At 43.0% G+C, this 21,511-nt stretch overlaps 1 protein-coding gene across 6 annotated transcripts in view; it reads left to right on the top strand.

The window, feature by feature from the left end:
* Window positions 1–21,511, top strand: part of LOC115466322 (CD209 antigen-like protein B) — a 351,731-nt gene that overhangs the window by 56,599 nt on the left and 273,621 nt on the right. For 4 of the 6 annotated variants that reach the window (XM_030197492.1, XM_030197497.1, XM_030197496.1 and 1 more), the window contains exon 2: window positions 19,112–19,368. The exons of 1 other annotated variant lie outside the window; for it this stretch is intronic. In XM_030197492.1, the coding sequence (XP_030053352.1) occupies window positions 19,281–19,368 (88 nt within the window). In that variant the 5' untranslated portion in view covers window positions 19,112–19,280. Of the gene's footprint in view, window positions 1–14,773; window positions 14,792–19,111; window positions 19,369–21,511 lie in introns of those variants that run through there. One more of the 6 variants, XM_030197493.1, reaches the window with a different exon arrangement.

The raw sequence follows: 21,511 nt of genomic DNA on the forward strand, positions 1-21,511 counted from the left end.
CAAGGATTGCCTCTAAAATTCCTAGTGTAGCGCAGTGGTTCCCAAGCCTGGTCCTAGAGGCACCCCAGCCAGTCAGGTTTTCGAGATACCCACAATGAATATCCACGAGAGAGATTTGCATGCAATGAAGGCAGAGCACGCAAATCTCTCTCATGAATATTCATTGTGGATATCCCAAAAACCTGACTGGCTGGGGTGCCTCCAGGACCAGGTTTGGAAACCAGTGGCGTATTGGGAACTGAGAGAGTTCAGTATAGGCTGACCTTTTAGCCGAGCTAACTTTAAGTGAGACTAGTTGCAAAGCTCTATGCATCATAATTACTCTCAACAACTGTTCCCTCTTTTTTTAAACATACAAGTACAATTGTGTATGAGTTCTTTCTTAATTGAAACTTTGTTATATAGAAATGCAGAAAGGATATTCAATAGGCATCCCAACTTAGGAGGAATCACTACAACCAAAGCAACAGCCCCTAAATTTCAAGAGCTGGTGCCATTAAAAAATCGCATAAAGTTCAAAGCACCAGGATACAGAGCAAAGAACAACAAACTTTTCTTATTTGAAGTTGACGATTCGTTATATCAGTGCATGCTCCCCATGTCTAAAATTGCATGGCATTTGTCTCTTTGGGACACTTCTCTTCCTCTTGCCAGGCTAGGTTTTTCTTCCCCCTCCAAAAGCTATGCTGTGGCTGGGGATCATACCAGGGAGAACTTTCCCTGTCCTGCCTGCCAGTTATAGGTAAAGCTCTCGAGTCATTACAATATGGTGAAAACTAAAGATTTATCTTTCCTCCTTTTCTTTCATCTCCTTTGCATTTTCTCCTTCTCATATCTTCATATATATTTACTTTATTTCTCTCTTTTCTTTTTCACTTTTCTTCTTTAATATTTTTTAATCTTTCTCTTGTCTCCTTTGCAGCAAGTGGGCTCCAGGGGAGCCAAACGGTGGAAATATCCAAAATATCTGTGCTGAGATGTACCCTAATGGAAAGTGGAATGATCAAGATTGCTCTGCAAAAAGAAATTGGATCTGTCAGATGGACCCAAAGATGTCCATCAAAATGTGAAGCGATGGCCTGCACAGGTTGCTGATGTGCTCAGAGCTGGCTCTACCATTCACATAGGCCCAAACTTCAGCCTCTACTGGCTTATGCAAGTCTCCACATATGGCTTCATTCCCTCTGCATGTCCCAAATGTCCCATTATCATTGTTACTGGGTTTTTTCCGCCCATCTTGAAATGCTATGGATTTACAGCCTGTCTTACTAACACAGACTACCCAATAAGCACCGTGGATTCTTTTGGATTCGTAATAAGTAAATGAAACCTTTATTAGGGAAGCTAAATACTACAATGATTAAGATATATACAATGGTTAGCACATATACAATGGTTAGCTGTATAAACATAATGGTTAGCTGTATAAACAATCATTTACATCAGTGGTCTCTACATCTAAGCAATGCAAACAGTTCTTAGACCAGGAAAGAAACACTAATTACAATATACATACAATTATCACTGGTCTCCATCATCCAGGCTCTTATCAACAGCTGGGGGGCCCCGGTTCACAGCGAGAGCTAGGAGCTTTAGGACCAGAAACAAACCTTCAACGCACTCCATACGTTACTCACAGATGAACCCCAACTCCGCTGTGACAAGCCCTCCCTTTTTATTAGGCTCTGAGCTCATGTTCAGAGCATAGGAAAATTACAAGAATGTACATGAGGATGCAGTCACATGCTTCTGGCCCAAGTAAACAAACCACTGGCCAGGTGGCTCATCTCCTGAACTCCGAGCATATCCTGTCTCCCTCCTGCACAAACTGAATTGGTCAGAGATGTGCCTTATCTTCCACATTCCAACTTGTTTTTGTATTTACAAGGAAAGTTACTTTTGGTCAAAGACAAGATTTCAGAGTGTATTATCAGACAAAAGCAGGGTTGAAAAGCAATCCTTTAAGATAACACTTAACAATCATTTTTTAAACATAATTACTTCTAATCAACAATGCAGAGCCCGAGTGCACTGGTCGTTCAAGACAGGGTTGAAAAACAATCTTCAAAAATTCACTTCCATTACACATCTATAGGGTGCAAAGTTGCTAGGTCCCCCTGCTTTTATCCTGTGATTGCATCTACTCAATAATTTACACATTAGGGACCAAATTCGGTGCCAATTTTTGGAAAACGCCCTTACATATAAATTCTATAAACCGTGCCTAAAGTTAGGCGTGGTTTATAAAATACGCGTAACGCCCATCCACGTCACTACGATTTAGGCACAGCCATTTACAACAGTGAAATCCTGGTGTAAATGCCCGTGCCAAGCTTTAGGCATGGAGCGGGTTAATTTATAACACTGCGCATACATTTTAGGAATGCCCATGGCTCCCCATGCTCCTCCCATGGCCATACCCCCTTTTGGGATCCATGTGGTGGAATTTACACAGACTTCTTTATAGAATAAGCTTAGCGAGTAGTGTGCATAAATTAGTGCTGATAATTGTTTGTTAACATACAATTATTGGCACTGATTGGCTTGTTGTTAAATTATGTGTGCAAATCGGCTACGCAGGGCCGATTTGCATGTGTAACTTAAAGTGCCATATATAGAATCTGGGGGTAGAGGGTTTTATTGTTGTACAAATGAAAATATTAGGGATGGGCTGTCATTTGAAATGAATGTATTTTGCCTTCACTGCATTCAAGTCTATCTCATGAATATTCATTGCACTGCCTCCACTGCATGTAAATCTATCTCATGAGTATTCATTGCACCTCCTCCACTGCATGCACATTTATCGCATGAATATTTATTATACTGCCTCCACTGCAGGCAAATCTATCTCATGAATATTCATTGCACTGCCTCCACTGCATGCAAATAAAGCTCATGAATATTTATTACATTGCCTCCACTGCATGCAAATGTCTCTCATGAATAATCATTGTGGATATCCTGAAAACCTGACTTGCTCAGGAGCGTCCAGGACCAGGTTTGGGAGCCACTGCTTTAAGAAGAGGACTCACTATTAACAACATTCATTGGACATGAAAATGTTTTTTTTTAAAGCAACATGAAAATGTTATGGGTGTCCATCCCTAGAAAATACACATGAAATTCAGCTGGTGGCAGGCAGTGCAGTTAGCTGCCACCGGCGGTGCTGACCTCAGATAATGAATGCCAGCCCATACCTAGCAACCGGCATTGAATATCCGTCTGTGGCAACAAAACCGGCTAAACACATATTCAGCACTAGCTGGTTAAGTCATTAGCGGTTAAAGATTTGCCGCTTAAATAGCAGACCTATCTTAACCGCTCAACTTAACCGGTGTAGTGGTAAATATTGGCGTTTCGCCAGCTAAGTTGCGGGACATAGCTGGTTAGAAGCTAGCCACTAAGCACTACTATTCAGCAGGCGATAACCGGCCAGGTTAAAAAGTTAGATCATCAATTTGAACACGTCAGCCCTTAGTCAAATTAGCTTAGTGGCTAAAGCAATAGCTGAGATCAGTGATGCTGGTTTTAACTTTAGACAAGTCATGTGCCTTAGAGAATAAGCCCGACAAGGAAATGACAGTATTCAAAATGTAACATAATTGAGCTTGGAAAAAGCAAATAATAAAATATTAACATCAAAATCAGTCGACTGCTCGCCTTCATTCATGTCCTAGTATTTTCTTCCTTCTACTTTTTAGTATTTGTGCATCAGACACATCCTTTGACATTTCTCTGTACTGGAGTATAGTCTTTTCCCTGTAATAACCACCACGCTCTCCTGCATTAATCCGCATGTAAAGACTACACAGCACCTCAATTTCCATCACTTCCCATCTAGGAGGGCTTTACTGGAGATAAACCAATCAGTATTAAACAGTGGTTAAGCACTGATTGTCCCCAACTAAATTAGACCTGGATACTCAATGCTGGACATTGAGTATCCAGGTCTCACTGGACGTGTGCTGACCACCAGAACTTACGCAGATCCCAGCCAACATTCAGCTGGGTCCTACGTAAGTTACTTAATGCAAGACCCGGTAGATTATTGACTGGAACTTGCATAATGGGATCATTTTCTTCCACCATCCCCCTACTTATGAACCCCCCTCCCCAATGAACAGATCCCCTTCCCCAACCCCCCTTGCCTACCCACCAGTAGGCCCCTCCTCCCCAAGATGCACCTTAAGCTCCCTGGTGATCTAGTGAGGTTGGCCAGTTTTCGCTGTTTTCTTTTTATTTTCTGTTGTAATCCGCTTTGAATATGGAGTTTAAGCAGAATAGAAATCCTGGAATTAAATTAAATTGGAAATGCTATTCTGAAGGAAAGGGAAAGGGGACTTGATATATTGCCTTTCTGTGGTTTTTGCAACTACATTCAAAGCGGTTTACATAGTATATACCAGAGTCACGAGGATTGAACCCACTTCCCCACGAGCAAAGTCCGCTGGACTAACCACTAGGCTACTCCTCCACTAGTAACTTTCCATGTAGAATCTCAAAGGGAAATGGGACTTGCTATACCACCTGGGCAATGGAGGTTTAAGTGACTTACCCAGTGTCACAAGGAGCTGCAGTGGGAATTGAGCCCAGTTCCTCAGGATCAAAGTCTGCTGCACTGACCACTACGATACTCCTCCATGGATTATTGCTAATGTAAAATAATATTGGGTAGATATTCATAGCGATTTCCCCAGGCAGAAGAGGCTCCTGCTCAGTTAAATCACACTGACCATGCCCTGAGGGAATATTCAGTGGCACTTATCTGGATAGTGCCACAAAATATTCCCTCCAACCAGCAAGACACTATCCAGATAGAGCAGGGGTAGTCCAGGGGCAGAGCTGGGGAGGAACTGGCACTTATCTGGGTGCCAGTGATAATCATCCAGTGTCTGGATAAGGTTAACCGAGCAGATAGAACTGCATAAAATGAAGTCCTATCTTTACTGGGTTAAGCCACAACATCTAGTCATAGTCTTATAGTACTAACTGTAGTACCACAAGAATATAAATACATAAGTATTGCCATACTGGGAAAGACCAAAGGTCCATCGAGCCCAGCATCCTGTTTCCAACAGTGGCCAATCCAGGTCACAAATACCCGGCAAGATCCCAAAAATGTACAAAACATTTTATACTGCTTATCCCAGAAATAGTGGATTTTCCCCAAGTCCATTTAATAATGGTCTATGGACTTTTCCTTTAGGAAGCCGTCTAAACCTTTTTAAAACTCCGCTAAGCTAACCGCCTTTACCACAACGAATTCCAGAGTTTAATTGCACTGCTTATTGTAAGCCACACTGAAGTCAAACTTGTTTGGGATAATGTGAGATATAAATGTCACAAATAAATACATAAATAAAATCATAAATGTGGTATATAAAGTATATTAAAGCTAACCACCTGTGATTTAGGGTGTAGAGGCTTAAGGTCTTCTTGAGGGAAATCGTAAAGAATGGAAGCTCATGGGTCTCTACCCCCACCTCCAATATGTCTTGCAGGAGACAGAAACCTTAGTGGAGTTATTCTGTCTATTCTTTCTTCCTTCTTCTGACAAAAGTTCTCCAGAAACACTTTCCAGACATGCACATAATATTCCTACCTGTCAGTGGTTTACTTCCCACAAGCAATACATCACTGCTAATATTAACACATTTAGGGGTCCTTTTACAAAGCTGTGGTAAGCACTATACTCATGCTAACCACAGCAAACATTTTATTTATTTATTTATTTATTTGTTGCATTTGTATCCCACATTTTCCCACCTATTTGCAGGCTCAATGTGGCTTACATTGTTCCGTCATGGCGATCGCCATTTCCGGAGTGAGAGATACAAGTGGTATTACATTAAGGATCATGATTGCTTCTTACTGCGTGGTACACTGAGGTGTCCCACAATAATTTTGGGATCTGCATATATGCCTCGTTTGATGAAGTGGTGGACTTGTTGCATTCTTTGGGTCGTGGGGCTTTACTGGAGAAACATAGAAACATTATGGCAGATAAGGGCCATAAATGCCCGTCCTGTCTGCCTATCCTCAACAACCACTAACTCTTTCTTTTCCCAAGGGATCCCATGTGCCTATCCCATGCTTTCTTAAATTCTGACACAGTCTCCACGACCGCCATCGGGAAGCCATTTCACGCTTCCGTGAAAGAGTATTTCCTTAGATTCCTCCCAGGCCTATTTCCTCTTAACTTTATCCTATGCCCTCTCATTTCAGAGGTTTCCTGCATTTGAAAAAGGCTCACCTCCTGTACGTTAACGCCATTGAGGTATTTAGACATCTCTATTATACCCCCCCTCTCTTGCCTCTCTTCCAGCAAATACATGTTGAGATTTATAAGCCTGTCTCTATATGTTTTATAGCAGAGACCTCGTACCAATTTTGTAGCTGCCCTCTGGACTGAGTTTATCCTGTTTATATCTTTCTGTAGGTGCGGTCTCCAGAATTGCACGCAGTACTCCAAATGGGGTCCGTCTCACCAGAAACCTATCCAAGGGCACTATCATCTCTTTTTTCCTGCTGGTCATCCCTCTCTTTATGCACCCAAGCATCCTTCTGGCTTTGACCGTCACTCTTTCTACCTGTTTGGCTACCTTAAGGTCATCAGACACAATCACCATCAAGTCCCACTCTTTTTTTATACACATGACCCATGGGAGAAGGCGGATATTGAGTCACCGATCTGCTTATTGCCGGTGTGTCCCAACTCTTCCATCAGCTTGAGTTTTGTTTCAATGGGGTCTATAATTTTGATAAGTGCATGCCTATGGGGTGTGCAATCTCGTGTTCCTATTTCAAGATGTTTGCAATTTTTGTGCATTGGGTGGTTCAGCAAGTTGCAATGCAATTGTTCATTACTTGGACGATTTTCTTTCTGGAGGGTCAGCAGATTCGGAGCAGTGCTCACAGCTTTCAATGTGTGGCACACCGATTGGGGATTCCTTTGGCTGAGGACAAAACGGAGGGGCTGAGTATGACCTTGATTTTTCTCGGTATTGAATTGGACTCTGCGCATGGAGTCCCAGCTTCCACCAGGTAAGGTAGCAGCATTATCAGCGGTGGTTTTGGTGGCGAGTCTGTGGAAGAAGTTGACTCAAGGAGATTCAGTCTTTGGTGGGCCACCTGTAGCAACAGGAGTAATTACAGGATGGTTGCTAGGGCTGGAGGGGCTGTGATAGGATGAGAGAATGGGGAGGAGTTAGGGTCGTGAGGCAAATCACCAGATGAGGATTTTTGGCAGGCTGTGGGATGTTGTGGTGATGTGGATAGAGTTGGGGAAGTTAGCTGGTGGTGAGGATAGAGTGGAGAGACTAATCCCGCCCACCCTCCTCTTTGGGTTGGAAGGGTGGTGTTGTATAGTTCCGTGTGTTGGAAGTCTTCTGAAGATTGGGGGATGTGTCCCTTTGGTGGCTGGACTCAGTCACAGGTTTTGGGGTGGGGTGGTATGGGGAGTCATGAGGGGTACAGAAGCAGTATTAATAAAGTTAATGTTCAGAGTTTAGCCTATATGGAGTGGACCTCACATAGGTGTCACCACCACATAGGTTGGAGTAATTCTGCAAATCCACGGGTCATGCTATTAGTTAGTGTGACTTGGCAACACCGCAGGTCATGCTATGACTGTGGTGATGTGATTGATGGATATGAAAGTGTAGAAGTGCGAATACCAATGTAACGCATTTACTCCTAATTCTATAATCTTGCATGCCCATTTTCACACTAAGTGATGAATTCTATAAATGATGCCAGAATATTGGCACTGAAAAAAAGCACTATTCTATAAACCAAGCTTAAATTTAGGCGCAGTATATAGAATAGCACTTACGCCAGGGAATCTCACCTAAATTTAGGCGTGGCCATTTCCACCAACTGAAACGCAGTGCAAATCTTAGCGCCTGTCACACCTTTTGGTCAGCGGAGTAGTGGTGAGCCCTTGTGCTGTTGCCAGGAGTTGGTGACCGGCGGCTGACATAGCCCCAGGTCTTCACCTGGCCAACTGCCATTCCCTTGGGTTCAGGCAGGCTGCAGGACTTGGAAGGTCTGTAGTCAGGGCAGCTGGAAGGTGGCACTGGAAGCAGGCAGGTCACAAGAGTCAGACTATGAGCAGGAAGACAGGAAACTGGACCAGGTCAGGTCGCACCGCTAGCAGAAGAAGTCAGATACCAGGCAAGGGTCAGACCAGGCAGGAGATGTCAGATACCAGGCGAGGGTCAGGTTAGGCAAGAGACAGGAGAAGTCAGATACCAGGTGAGGGTCAGCTCAGGCAGCAAGAAGTATCCTACAGAGGACGAAGCAACACGCAGGAGACCAATGTATCGTGGCTGTTGCTGAAGCACTGAGTGAGTCGCAGAGCCCGCAGAAAAAGGGGAGGTGGAATTTCTGACGTCTGCCATGATGACATCCTCCGTGTCAAGTGTGGAGACCCAGAAATGTAGTCCCACGGTGCGGCCAGGAGCGCCCACCAGTACAGGAAGAGGGGAAGAAACTGCGATGGTGCCGGAGCTCACTCTCCAGGTAGGGAAATGTGACAATGCCTAAATTAGGCATGTATCCCCTTTATTCTATAACTACGTTCATAAATTATAGCAAAGCCCCTGTTCCACCCATCATGACCTTCCCATTTCCACATCCCCTTTTTGAACTCACACATATAAAAAGATTCAACATTTAACAAATCTACTTAATTAAATAGTAGATAAACCAACTTTACAAAACAGAAAAACTTTCATATTCTTTCTAAACTTAAAATAATGAGTACATGATCTCAAACAAAAAGGAAGCTGAGTCCACAAATTAGCCAACTGAAACTGGATAGAGGAAGAGAGTTGTCTAACCAGTTTTAACCTCCTGAACATTAGAAATCTAAGTTGAAGGGGATGTTACATATACTAGAATACTTCGGAGTAGGAGGAACAGTTCTCAAATGGTTCAAAGGATTCCTGACCACAAGATCATACCAAGTAACGTGGACAGATCACTCCCATGGACACCTGAATGTGGAATCCCCCAAGGATCCCCCCTCTCACCAACCTTATTCAACCTAATGATGATACCTTTAGCAAAACTTTTAGCCAATCAAAACCTCAACCCCTACATATGTGCAGATGATGTCACAATTTACATCCCGTTCAAACATGATCTAAATGAAATCACCAATGAGATCAACCAAAGCCTCCAAATAATGCACACCTGGGCAGATGCATTCCAACTAAAACTTAATGTAGAAAAAACACAATGTCTTGTACTTACCTCACAATATAACACAAAAAACTTCTCCACTATAACCACACCATACTGTTCTCTTCCTGTATCACAAAACTTGAAAATTCTTGGAGTCACCATTGATCGAAACCTCACTCTTGATGCCCACGTGAAAAACACTACGAAAAAGATGTTCTACTCCATGTGGAAACTCAAAAGAGTAAAACCTTTCTTCCCGAGATACATCTTCCGTACTCTGGTGCAGTCAATGGTAATAAGTCATCTGGACTACTGCAACGCACTGTACGCTGGCTGCAAAGAACAGGGTCGCTTTACTCATACTACCCCTCTCCTCAAGACCCTTCACTGGCTCCCTATCCATTTTCGTATCCTGTTCAAACTTCTTCTACTAACCTATAAATGTACTCACTCTGCTGCTCCCCAGTATCTCTCCACACTCGTCCTTCCCTACACCCCTTCCCGTGCACTCCGCTCCATGGATAAATCCTTCTTATCTGTTCCCTTCTCCACTACTGCCAACTCCAGACTTTGCGCCTTCTGTCTCGCTGCACCCTACGCCTGGAATAAACTTCCTGAGCCCCTACGTCTTGCCCCATCCTTGGCCACCTTTAAATCTAGACTGAAAGCCCACCTCTTTAACATTGCTTTTGACTCGTAACCACTTGTAACCACTCGCCTCCACCTACCCTCCTCTCTTCCTTCCCATTCACATTAATTGATTTGATGCTTGCTTCATTTATTTTTTGTCTATTAGATTGTAAGCTCTTTGAGCAGGGACTGTCTTTCTTCTATGTTTGTGCAGCGCTGCGTATGCCTTGTAGCGCTATAGAAATGCTAAATAGTAGTAGTAGTAGTAGTAGACTATCAAAAAACTCCAAACTGCCCAGAATACTGCCGCCAGACTCATATTTGGAAAAACTAAATATGAAAGTGCAAAACCCTTAAGAGAGAAACTTCACTGGCTCCCACTTAAGGAACGCATTGCATTCAAGATCTGCACTATTGTACACAAAATCATTCACGCAGATGCCCCAACCTACATGCTAAACCTCGTGGACCTACCTCCCAGAAACGCCACAAGATCATCTCGCAAATTTCTGAACCTGCACTTCCCCAGCTGTAAAGTACTAAAATACAAACAGATGCACGCCACCACCTTCTCTTATATGAGCACGCAGTTATGGAATGCATTACCCACAGAACTGAGAACAATCAACGAAACAACTATCTTTCGCAAATCTCTGAAGACACATTTCTTCAACAAGGCTTACAATGAGAACCTATATCCTCACTAATCCACTTCACCAACCCATTCAGTCATGAAAGCCCACCTTCTATAATTACCCTAATAAATCCCTTTCTTCTTCTTTCTTCCCTTAATTAATCTCTACACAATACTAACTGTACCTGATATACTGGAATAACTATGTTAACAATACTATGTAAGCCACATTGAGCCTGCAAATAGGTGGGAAAATGTGGGATACAAATGCAATAAATAATAAATAATGTTATAGGGGGTCAGGCAGCCTGCAGGACTTGCATTTTACTGCCTAACTGCCATTAGTTGGGTGTGAGCATTTGCACCAGCTCTTGGCAGTTATAAGTTCTCATGCCCCAGGGTTGCCAACTCCACATTTTTCCCGCCCCCATTGGGCAGGTTTTTAAATGCACCTGCAGGAAATTTTGACCTGTTGCAGGTTGTGGGTTTATGGGCTACTTTCCTCACACTCACATGGCTGCGTGCTGGAGCCCTGGAGAAGAGCAACAAAACTATTGTGGTACTGAGCCATGCTGACTACTGCAATGGAATCTACGCAGGATATAAAGAACAAATCCTAAAGAAACGTCAGACCGCACAAAACACGGCTGCAAGACTCATTATCAGAAAAACACGATTTGAAAGCACAAAACCCCTTCGCGAAAAACTACACTGGCTCCCAATCAAAGAACGCATTGCCTTCAAAATCTGTACTATGGTTCATAAAATCATATACGGTGAAGCACTGGATTACATGACAGACCTAATCAACGTACCAGTCAAAAACTCATCCGTATCAACATGAACGTACCTAAATCTACACTACCCAAGCTGCAAAGGACTCAAATACAAATCAACTTATGCATCCAGTTTTTCCTACATCAGCACACAACTGTGGAACGCACTACCAAAAGACTTGAAAACCATATACGACCATCTACACTTCAGAAAGACACTCAAGACCAACCTGTTTAAAAAGGCATACCCTACAGATCCAACGTAAATGCCTGATCTCTGCGACACAACAACGCAAAGGTTCGTAATGGCCATCACCGAAATCTCCCGTCGAACGATTCCTCTATGTGGTCCTACCACATGAACCTTACCCTATCACAACTTCACCTTGTGGGGATAGTGCTGGGCAGACTTATACGGTCTGTGCCAGAGCCGGTGGTGGGAGGCGGAGCAGGTGGTTGGGAGGTGGGGATAGTGCAGGGCAGACTTATATGGTCTGTGCCCTGAAAAAGACAGGTACAAATCAAGGTAAGGTGTACACAAAAAATGACACGTGAGTTTATCTTGTTGGGCAGACTGGGTGGACCGTGCAGGTCTTTTTCTGCCGTCATCTACTATGTTACTATGTATACACTAGAGTCTGCAACTGCTCTCCGGCACTATGTAAGCCACATTGAACCTACAAAGAGGTGGGAAAATGTGGGGTACAAATGTAACAAATAAATAAATATATAGGCAGGCCCAGCGAGACCAGAGAAAGCACATGGGCCAAGCTGGAGGATGGAGGCACAGCACAGCAGCCACGTGGCAAGAGGAGGCAGCGTGCTTGCATGGGTGGGACCCTTCCCACTCCTCAGATAGCCCGTTGGGCAGCTTGGGCTATCTTTGGGCTCCCTGTGGGTGTGTGCCCAATGTTAGGTGCAAGAAGCATGCCAAGCTAGTACTCTGCACAGAGTGCTCTTTACAGAATACTGTCTTAGCTCGAATCATAAAGATGTCTATCTTGGCGCACTATTTACTGAATCTGGCCCTGTATGTATAAATGTGTGCCCCAGCAAGGCTCTACGTCCCCTTTAAATATATGATCCCCAGAATTGTATAAAAAATCACTAAAAATTGCACGCACAAGAACATAACATAAGAACATAAGAATAGCCATACTGGGTCAGACCAAAAGTCCAAGTAGCCCAGTATCTTGTTTCCAACAGTGAGCAAGTCAGATCACAATATCTGGCAGAAACCCAAACAGTAGCAACATTCCAGAATCTCAAAGAGTAGCAAGATTCCACGAAGAACCCCAAAGAATAGCAAAATTCCAGGCAGAATCTCAAAGAGTAACAAGATTCCATATAGAACCCCAAAGAGTAGCAAGATTCCATACAGAACCCCAACGAGTAGCAAGATTCCATACAGAATCTCATAGAGTAGCAGGATTCCATACAGAGCCCCAAAGAGTAGCAAGATTCCATGTAGAACCCCAAAGAGTAGCAAGATTCCATTCCGTGTGCCCAATGTTAGGTGCAAGAAGCATGCCAAACTATTATTCTGTAAACATTGCTCTGCACAGAGTGCTCTTTATAGTATACTGTCTTAGCTTGAATCATAACGATGTCTATCTTGGCACACTATTTACTGAATCTGGCCCTGTATGCATAAATGTGTGCCCCAGCAAGGTTCCACACATGTCTATGTCCCCTTTCAAACATATGTTCCCCAGAATTGTATAAAAAATCACTAAAAATTGCACGCACAAGAACATAACATAAGAATAGCCATACTGGGTCAGACCAAAGGTCCATGTAGCCCAGTAACTTGTTTCCAACAGTGAGCAAGTCAGGTCACAATATCTGGCAGAAACCCAAACAGTAGCAACATTCCAGAATCTCAAAGAGTAGCAAGATTCCACGAAAAACCCCAAAGAATAGCAAAATTCCAGGCAGAATCTCAAAGAGTGACAAGATTCCATATAGAACCCCAAAGAGTAGCAAGATTCCATACAGAACCCCAACGAGTAGCAAGATTCCATACAGAGCCCCAAAGAGTAGCAAGATTCCAGGCAGAATCTCAAAACAGTAGCAAAAATCCATGCTACCAGTCCCAGGGCAAGTACTGTCTTCTTTCCCATGCCTATCTCAATAACAGACTATAGACTTTTCCTCCAGGAACTTATCCAAACCTTTCTTAAACCCAGATATGCTAACTGCTGTTATTACATCTTCTGGCAAAGAGTTCCAGAGCTTGAACTATTTGTTGAGTGAAAAAATGTTTCCTCCAATTTACATGTGCAATTTTAATTGAACACTGAGCTAATTAGTGATGATAATTGGCTTTCTAACAAGCAATTATTGGCGTAATTAGAATGAATTAAAAAGCATGTGCATAAATTTAGCTGCAGGATCTGCACCTAAATTTTACATAAGAGTCAAAAAAGGGGCACAAAAATAGGAGGGTCATGGGCAGATTGGTAGTGTTCCCTTCATTTTTGCACGTAATTATTAAATAAAGTGCCTAGATTAGGCATGAGGATTTTCACCATGTTTCCATTGGTGTAAATAGCCATGCTTAAATGTAGTCGGGGTTCCCGGTTGTAAGCGCTATTTCTTTAAACCGTGCCTAACTTTAAGTGTAATTTATAGAGTAGCATTTTAAAAACAAATTTTGGTGCCGATTTTATAGGCACCATATATAGAATTTACTCCAATATGTGAGTTAGGCACATATATAAAGAATCATGTTTATGCGTAAATTTGACATATGCACGCATATCTGCATACATAGGTGCATTTAAACTACTGTTCTAAAATTTATGCATGATACAACATTGTGTTTTGCTATACAAGACTCCAAGGGATTTTGTTTGTAGCAGGACTCTCCAGAGAGACAAAGCCAGGCCTGGGGCTATCCATTTTGAGGTTTGAGAGCAGGCCCCTGGACCAGGACCCCCCACTTAGCAGTAGCTTACTGCTCATTCATCAGTCCCTCTCCTGCTTCAGTTTGCCAAGTTATCATGTAACATGTTATTGCATTAACTGCTGGCCATGGGTCCTTCTTCCTGCCACGTTCCCTCCTGCCTACGTGGAAATAGGAAGTACTTCACATAGGACGCAGGACATGGATGGCAGAGCAGAGTTAACGGGATAATGCAATAACCCAGCACACAGGAGCAGGAGACCAATCCAGCCTTCTTCTGCCTGTGTGTCTGCCACCGGAAGCCTGAAAAAAGCAGCTTTTTTATTGCCGTAGCCAGGTCCCCCTTGGAGGCTGGGCTGTAGGGAATCTTGCCCCCCCCCCCCCCCCACCCCCTCTCTTGGAGGCCCTGGTTTCAATTAGAATTCATAGTGAGTGCTTACTTCTACTTTCGATCAGGATTGCAAGATTGTGTTTGTTGATACTTTGTAATACTGTATTTTTCATATCCTTTTATTTTATTGTACTTTGATCATTGTGTTTTGCATTGCTCTGGATAAAGTTGTGCAATTTGTAAATAAATATTGTGTTTATATTGTTTCAAGGAATCAAAGTTTGTAAGATACAAAAGGGGACGTTCTTTATGGAATTGAGGTAAGCAAAATTAGATATATTACACTCATATATTTCTTCGGTTCACATTTCTTTGTTTCACATTTACTCATGTACTTTTTCTTTTATCAGATTCTATTCTTTTAAACATATTTATCTTTATATTTTATCTTATTTTTATGGTGATGTGCAAGTTAATTTTGTTACATTATATTCCATGTTTATTTATGTTTTAGACCCCCGAGGAAGGCTTTTCACTTGGGTCACCTCTTTACTGCATGGTGGACCACTATCTCTGGCAAATAAACATTTTAGAAGCTCTTACTTCTAGTTTGCCTGGTTATTTGGACTACTCTTCCTTTCCACCCTTGTTTTTTGTGCTTTGTGCATAAGTTCTCTTGTAAAATTTGGACAGCAAGCTGCCTCATGTTTCTTTGGAAGAAACAAGTGGGGAAAGTAAAGCTTGTACTGGACATAACTTAATTCTTCCTACTTGCGATTTCCAAATGTGTTTGTCACACATGAACTTTACTCTACCAAAACATCACTCTGTATTTGTTCATACCGGTATTGGCGATCGCCTTTATGGTACTATGTAAGCCACATTGAGCCTGCAAATAGGTGGGAAAATGTGGGATACAAATGTAATAAATAAATACATATAAGTACATAAGTATTGCCATACTGGGACAGACCAAAGGTCCATCAAGCCCAGTAGCCTGTTTCCAACAGTGTCCAATCCAGGTTACAATTACCTGGCAAGATCCCAAATCAATACATTTTATGTTACTTATCCCAGAAATAAGCAGTGGATTTCCCATTTTAATAATGGCTTATGGACTTTTCTTTTAGGAAGCTCTCCAAACCTTTTTTAAACCCTGATAAGCTAACTGCTTTTACTACATTCTCAGTCAACAAATTCCAGAGTTTTATTACATGTTGAGTGAAGAAATATTTCCTCCAATTTGTTTTAAATTTACTACTTTGCATGCCTCCTAGTCCTAGTATTTTTGGAAAGTGTAAACAAGTGATTCACGTCTACCTGTTCCACTCCACTCATCATTTTATAGACCTCTATCATATCTCCCCTCAGTCGTCTTTTCTCCAAACTGAAGAGCCCTAGCCACTTTAGCCTTTCCTCATAGGGAAGTCATCCCATCCCCTTTCTTCACCCAATCTGTAATTAAACTCTGGAATTCATTGCCAGAGAATGTGGTAAAGGCGGTTAGCTTAGCAGAGTTTAAAAAAGGGTTGGACGGCTTCCTACAGGATACGTCCATAGACCATTATTAAATTGGACTTGGGGAAACTCCACTATTTCTGGGATAAGCAGCATAAAATGTTTTGTACTTTTTTGAGATCTTGCCAGGTATTTGTGACCTGGATTGGCCACTGTTGGAAACAGGATGCTGGGTTTGATGGACCTTTGTTCTGTCCCAGTATGGCAATACTTATGTACTTTTTTTTAATTGACAAGTGCAAAGTGATGCATGTGGGTAAGAGGAACCCGAATTATAGCTACGTCTTGCAAGGTTCCGCGTTAGGAGTTATGGATCAAGAAAGGGATCTGGGTGTCGTCGTCGATGATACGCTGAAACCTTCTGCTCAGTGTGCTGCTGCGGCTAGGAAAGCGAATAGAATGTTGGGTGTTATTAGGAAGGGTATGGAGTCCAGGTGTGCGGATGTTATAATGCCGTTGTATCGCTCCATGGTGCGACCGCACCTGGAGTATTGTGTTCAGTACTGGTCTCCGTATCTCAAAAAAGATATAGTAGAATTGGAAAAGGTACAGCGAAGGGCGACGAAAATGATAGTGGGGATGGGACGACTTTCCTATGAAGAGAGGCTGAGAAGGCTAGGGCTTTTCAGCTTGGAGAAGAGACGGCTGAGGGGAGATATGATAGAAGTGTATAAAATAATGAGTGGAATGGATCGGGTGGATGTGAAGCGACTGTTCACGCTATCCAAAAATACTAGGACTAGAGGGCATGAGTTGAAGCTACAGTGTGGTAAATTTAAAACGAATCGGAGAAAATTTTTCTTCACCCAACGTGTAATTAGACTCTGGAATTCATTGCCGGAGAACGTGGTACGGGCGGTTAGCTTGACGGAGTTTAAAAAGGGGTTAGATAGATTCCTAAAGGACAAGTCCATAGACCGCTATTAAATGGACTTGGAAAAATTCCGCATTTTTAGGTATAACTTGTCTGGAATGTTTTTACGTTTGGGGAGCGTGCCAGGTGCCCTTGACCTGGATTGGCCACTGTCGGTGACAGGATGCTGGGCTAGATGGACCTTTGGTCTTTCCCAGTATGGCACTACTTATGTACTTATGTACTTATGTACTTATCCCGCACTTTTCCACTCATGGCAGGCTCAATGTGGCTTACATGGGGCAATGGAGGGTTAAGTGACTTACCCAGAGTCACAAGGAGCTGCCTGTGCCTTAAGTGGAAATCGAACTCAGTTCCTCAGTTCCCCAGGACCAAAGTCCACCACCCTAACCACTAGGCCACTCATGTACTTTATCATTTTCATCGCCCTTCTCTGTACCGTTTTAGATTCCACTATATGTTTTTGAGATACGGTGACCCACAGAATTCTTTCCAACTTGCGCGTTTGTGTTGTGGTTTGTGGTCATTCAAAAAGTATGTAAGCATTGAGTTCTGGCAAGCAATTATGCAAAGTGTTCCTTGACATGTATTTTGCTACAAATTTCCGAAACTTCTTTAAATTACACCATTAAGTAACAAAGGAGCACTTTTACCAACCAGCTGTAAGAGATGGTCTGTGGTGGCGTGGCGCATGGGATTGCCACAGCGGGTAAAAGGGTTGTTTTTCCCAAGAGTCATTAAATGGCCATGCACTACTTAGAAAATTGCCACACAGCCATTTACCAGATTACCGTCGGGCACACCAACTTCCCGCCCACCGGTGCTAGAAAATAAAACCTATTTTCTAGCGCTGGAAACAGCACACGGCAGACCGAGAACTACCGCCAGGCTCCTGGATGAGCCTGATGGTAGGGGTGATTTGTCAAGTGCTACCCCGGCAGTAGCCCTACTGCCTTTTAGTAAAAGGCCCCAAAGTTATATGACAAAATATAGGGCGTTCCCTTTTTTGCAATCACTTTGAAGAGTCATCATTGTTGTGGCTGTCTGGGTCTGGAAAATATAGAAGAGCAAGAACAGGAAAACAAACCTTCCACAAAAAGTCAAAGAACCAACACAAGAGTGGAAGACACCATGAATAATTCTAAAGATGGCCAGAGGAAAAATTTTATTCTTCAAATGCAGCGAACAGGAAGCGCTGAGAAGAAATACCCAGCATGGGCCATGGTTTGACACAAAGGCCTTCATTAGTGGTCCAGTTAACAGGGGCATAGCCAGACCTCGAGGTGGGAGGGGGCCAGAGCCCAAAGTGGGGGGCACATTTTGGTCCACCTCCCCGCTGCCGCTCCCTATCCACTGCCCCCACTGCACATACCTTGGCTGGCGGGGGTCCCCAACCCCCGCCAGCTGAAATATTTGTCCAGCACTGGTCTCCGCCACACTGCCTGACCTGCTCTCTCTTCCCGTCATGTCCTGCATGCTCGTTTTAATGACATTCACTAAAACAAGCATGCAGCGAGGGGAAGAGCAGGGCAGGAAATGTGGCAGAGACCAGTGCTGGACAAATGCTTCAGCTGGTGGGAGTTGGAGACCCCCACCAGCCAAAACAGGGGCCCAGAGCCAATTTGCAGGGGCCTAGTCCCCCCTGCCCCCCCCCCCTTAGCTACACCACTGGTTAACCGACAAGCCAAGTTATGGAAACGTGCTCAGCTGTATAAGCAGTGCATTTTTTCTAGCGAAAAAGGTGCCGGTACTCAAATGGCAGACCACCCCTCAGGGGTGGGGTGATCAGCGAGGGACCCATATCATAATAGCCAGGCCCACTGCAACTAGTCACAGAATCTATGACAAAAGGCGGAATTGGTGTGTACAGCCTGAGCTCTTTCATTAAAACTTAGGGACCATGGGTCAATTTTAGCACACAATGGAAAAGGTGCTGGTACTCAGTACCCCCAAGTACCCCCTCAAAAAAAGCCCTGTGTATAAGCATCATAAAGGTACATATGGTGTAAACAACAGTGTATCAAGCTTAAATCAAATTGTCATAATTTGGCTTGTTGGTTAACAGGACCCCTGACGAAGGCTGAGTGCTGAAACACGGCCCGTGTTGGTTATTTCTTCTTCGCTGCTTTTGAAGAATTAAATTTTTTCACTGGCCATCTTTGGACTTGCTCACGATGTCTTCTACACTTTGTGTTGGTTCTCTGGAAAATACAGAGTCACTTTTGAGTTTCACATTCTATTTCACCAGAATCCTGGAGACAGTGGACGGTCAAGATTTTGAATAGTTCCCTTTTTGGAACTTCAGAAGGAGAAGTGTGAATGAAGTGTGGTGATATAAGATGGGAGGCAGTCTAAGAGAAGAAAGAGATACAGATTGTCAGTGTGAGAAGAGCTCCCGCTTGGAATAGTCTTCGATCATGAATCGAAATGAGTATTCGAGCTCTGATGAACTCAGAAAGGACATGCATAAAGAGAACAGAGAGGAAGAAGCCATGAGGCAATCAGGTAAACAGCATATAAGATCTCCCTTTCAAAATATAAATTTCATGTTCTTTTTTTTCTTTAATAAAATAGAGTTTGAAAGAACCACACCTTGGTAATCAATGTAATTGCAACAACAGGCTCAAGGCACTCGTATTTAAGTTGTGTTCATTGGTCTTTTAAATTGTTGCACGGTTCTGCTTCTAGCTCTATGACATATGTAATTCAGATTTCTAATTAGAAATACAAGCCCTGAATCAATCAACCCTAATAAGATAGTATAGAAGAAACTGTTTTCAAACACTTTCTCATATCAGGCTCCTAATCACTGGAATGAGCTTCCATATGAAATCAGAGATCAGGAAAATTATGGTAAATTCCACAAATTAATGAAGATGGTTTTGTTTAGGAAGTATATGAGTCATAAATTTAGGATTTTTGACTCTTTTATAGATTTTATAGGTTTTTATACAAATGTCTTGTGTAATGGTGAGCCACACTGAACTCAGGTATGTGTGGGGTACAAATGCCATGTAATGTTAGTCCACTTTAAGGTAATAAATATAAATAAAACAAAATAAAAAAATAAGGTGGTAATACACTGTCATTTTGTTTATTGGACTAACTTTATACTTTTTCTGACTAGCATTTGAAGGCTTTTTCAGACCTGAAGAAGAAGGCATTGCCTTTGAAAGGTAGTAAAGATGTATTAAGTTAGTCCACTAAAAAAGTATAATCTTATCTTCATTTTTTTTTTACATTTCTATTTTTTTTACTGTTTTCATTAGAAAGCCTCTTCCTGGTATGGGGCCTCTCCTGTGAGATCCACTTTAGACCTTGACGGTCACTTAACACCTCATGAGCTATTCTTACCCTCTTGAGGTCCTCCTTCTTTTGTGGGGGTCCCATCTTCCTCTTTATGCTAGGACTACCCCCTCCCTTCAATGCTTCTCCTTTCTTAGCTCCAGGCCTTTTCCGCCAGACCTGTCCCTGGAGGGTTTAACAAAGTAGCCTGAACTGAACTATCAACCTGTTCTTTGGCCTGTGTTTGCACTTCTGCATGTAAGAGTGACTCTCTTGCTAGCTTACTTTCCTTGAGCTTGGCCTAAGCCTCTTGCAAGTAAAGGTCTAAGCTCTCTCTCTCTCTCTCTCTCTTTCTCTCTCTCTCTCTCTCTCTCTCTAGCTGCATCTTATCCTGCCTCAGCTGAGCCACCTCACTAGTCAAGATCTCACAGTGGGCTTTTAAGTCCTGATTTACCTTCTTCAAGCTTCTGGTCAGCACTGCAGCCTGCTAGAGTTCCACAAATATCAGATCTACCACTTGTGCGTGTACCTGGCTCATGTCACCTACATGGGCTGCAGAGTCCTGTTTAGCCCTGTTTAGACTTTCCAGGTTCTCATTTACCGGCAAATCTACATTGCCACACGCTAATTGATTAGCGCAGGATTACCGTGCACGGTAATTGTTTTTAATGGTTGTGTGTTAATACAACATTAGTGCATGGCCATTAATATAAAAATAGAAAATCAGCCATTTTACTGCTTTGGTAAAAATGACCTTGGTGCATAGGAATTTAAAGGCCACTTTCTATCGCAGCTTATTAAAAGAACTCTTAAAAGTTTTAAGGCACTTAAACTAACTGAGGGGTCCTTTTACAAAGCTGTGGCAAAAGGGGGCCTGCGCTGTTTTTGATGCATGCCGAGTCCCCCTTTTACCACAGCAGGTAAAAGGCAGGGTCTTTAAAAAAAAAGAAATGGACGTCTTGCAAGTGAAGCACTTGCCGCACACCCATTTCAGGTGGAAGCACTTACCGCCACCCATTGAGGGGCGGTAAGGGCTCCCGCTCTACCCCAGTGGTAACTAGGCAGCATGTGACACTGCTCAATTACCACTGGGTACACACCAGCACTACAAAAATAAAAATAAAAATATTTTCATAGCACCAGAAATGTCGCGCGCTGGGGGTGGGAGCTACTGTTGGGCTGCTGCGGTGGACCGGCGGTTCTTCCCTTTTAGGTTGGCTTCCTGCCACTTTGTAAAAGGGCCCCTAAATATTCATTAATGAATGCACATCCCTAGTGCCTAAGCCTGGAATGCCTTGGTCAGAGGTGCCTTAACTCGGGACCAGATAGCATCTTTAAAGAGGGAAAGCGAATTGTTTTTTCT

This window comes from Microcaecilia unicolor, chromosome 3, assembly GCF_901765095.1.
Source record: "Microcaecilia unicolor chromosome 3, aMicUni1.1, whole genome shotgun sequence".
NCBI lineage: Eukaryota > Metazoa > Chordata > Amphibia > Gymnophiona > Siphonopidae > Microcaecilia > Microcaecilia unicolor.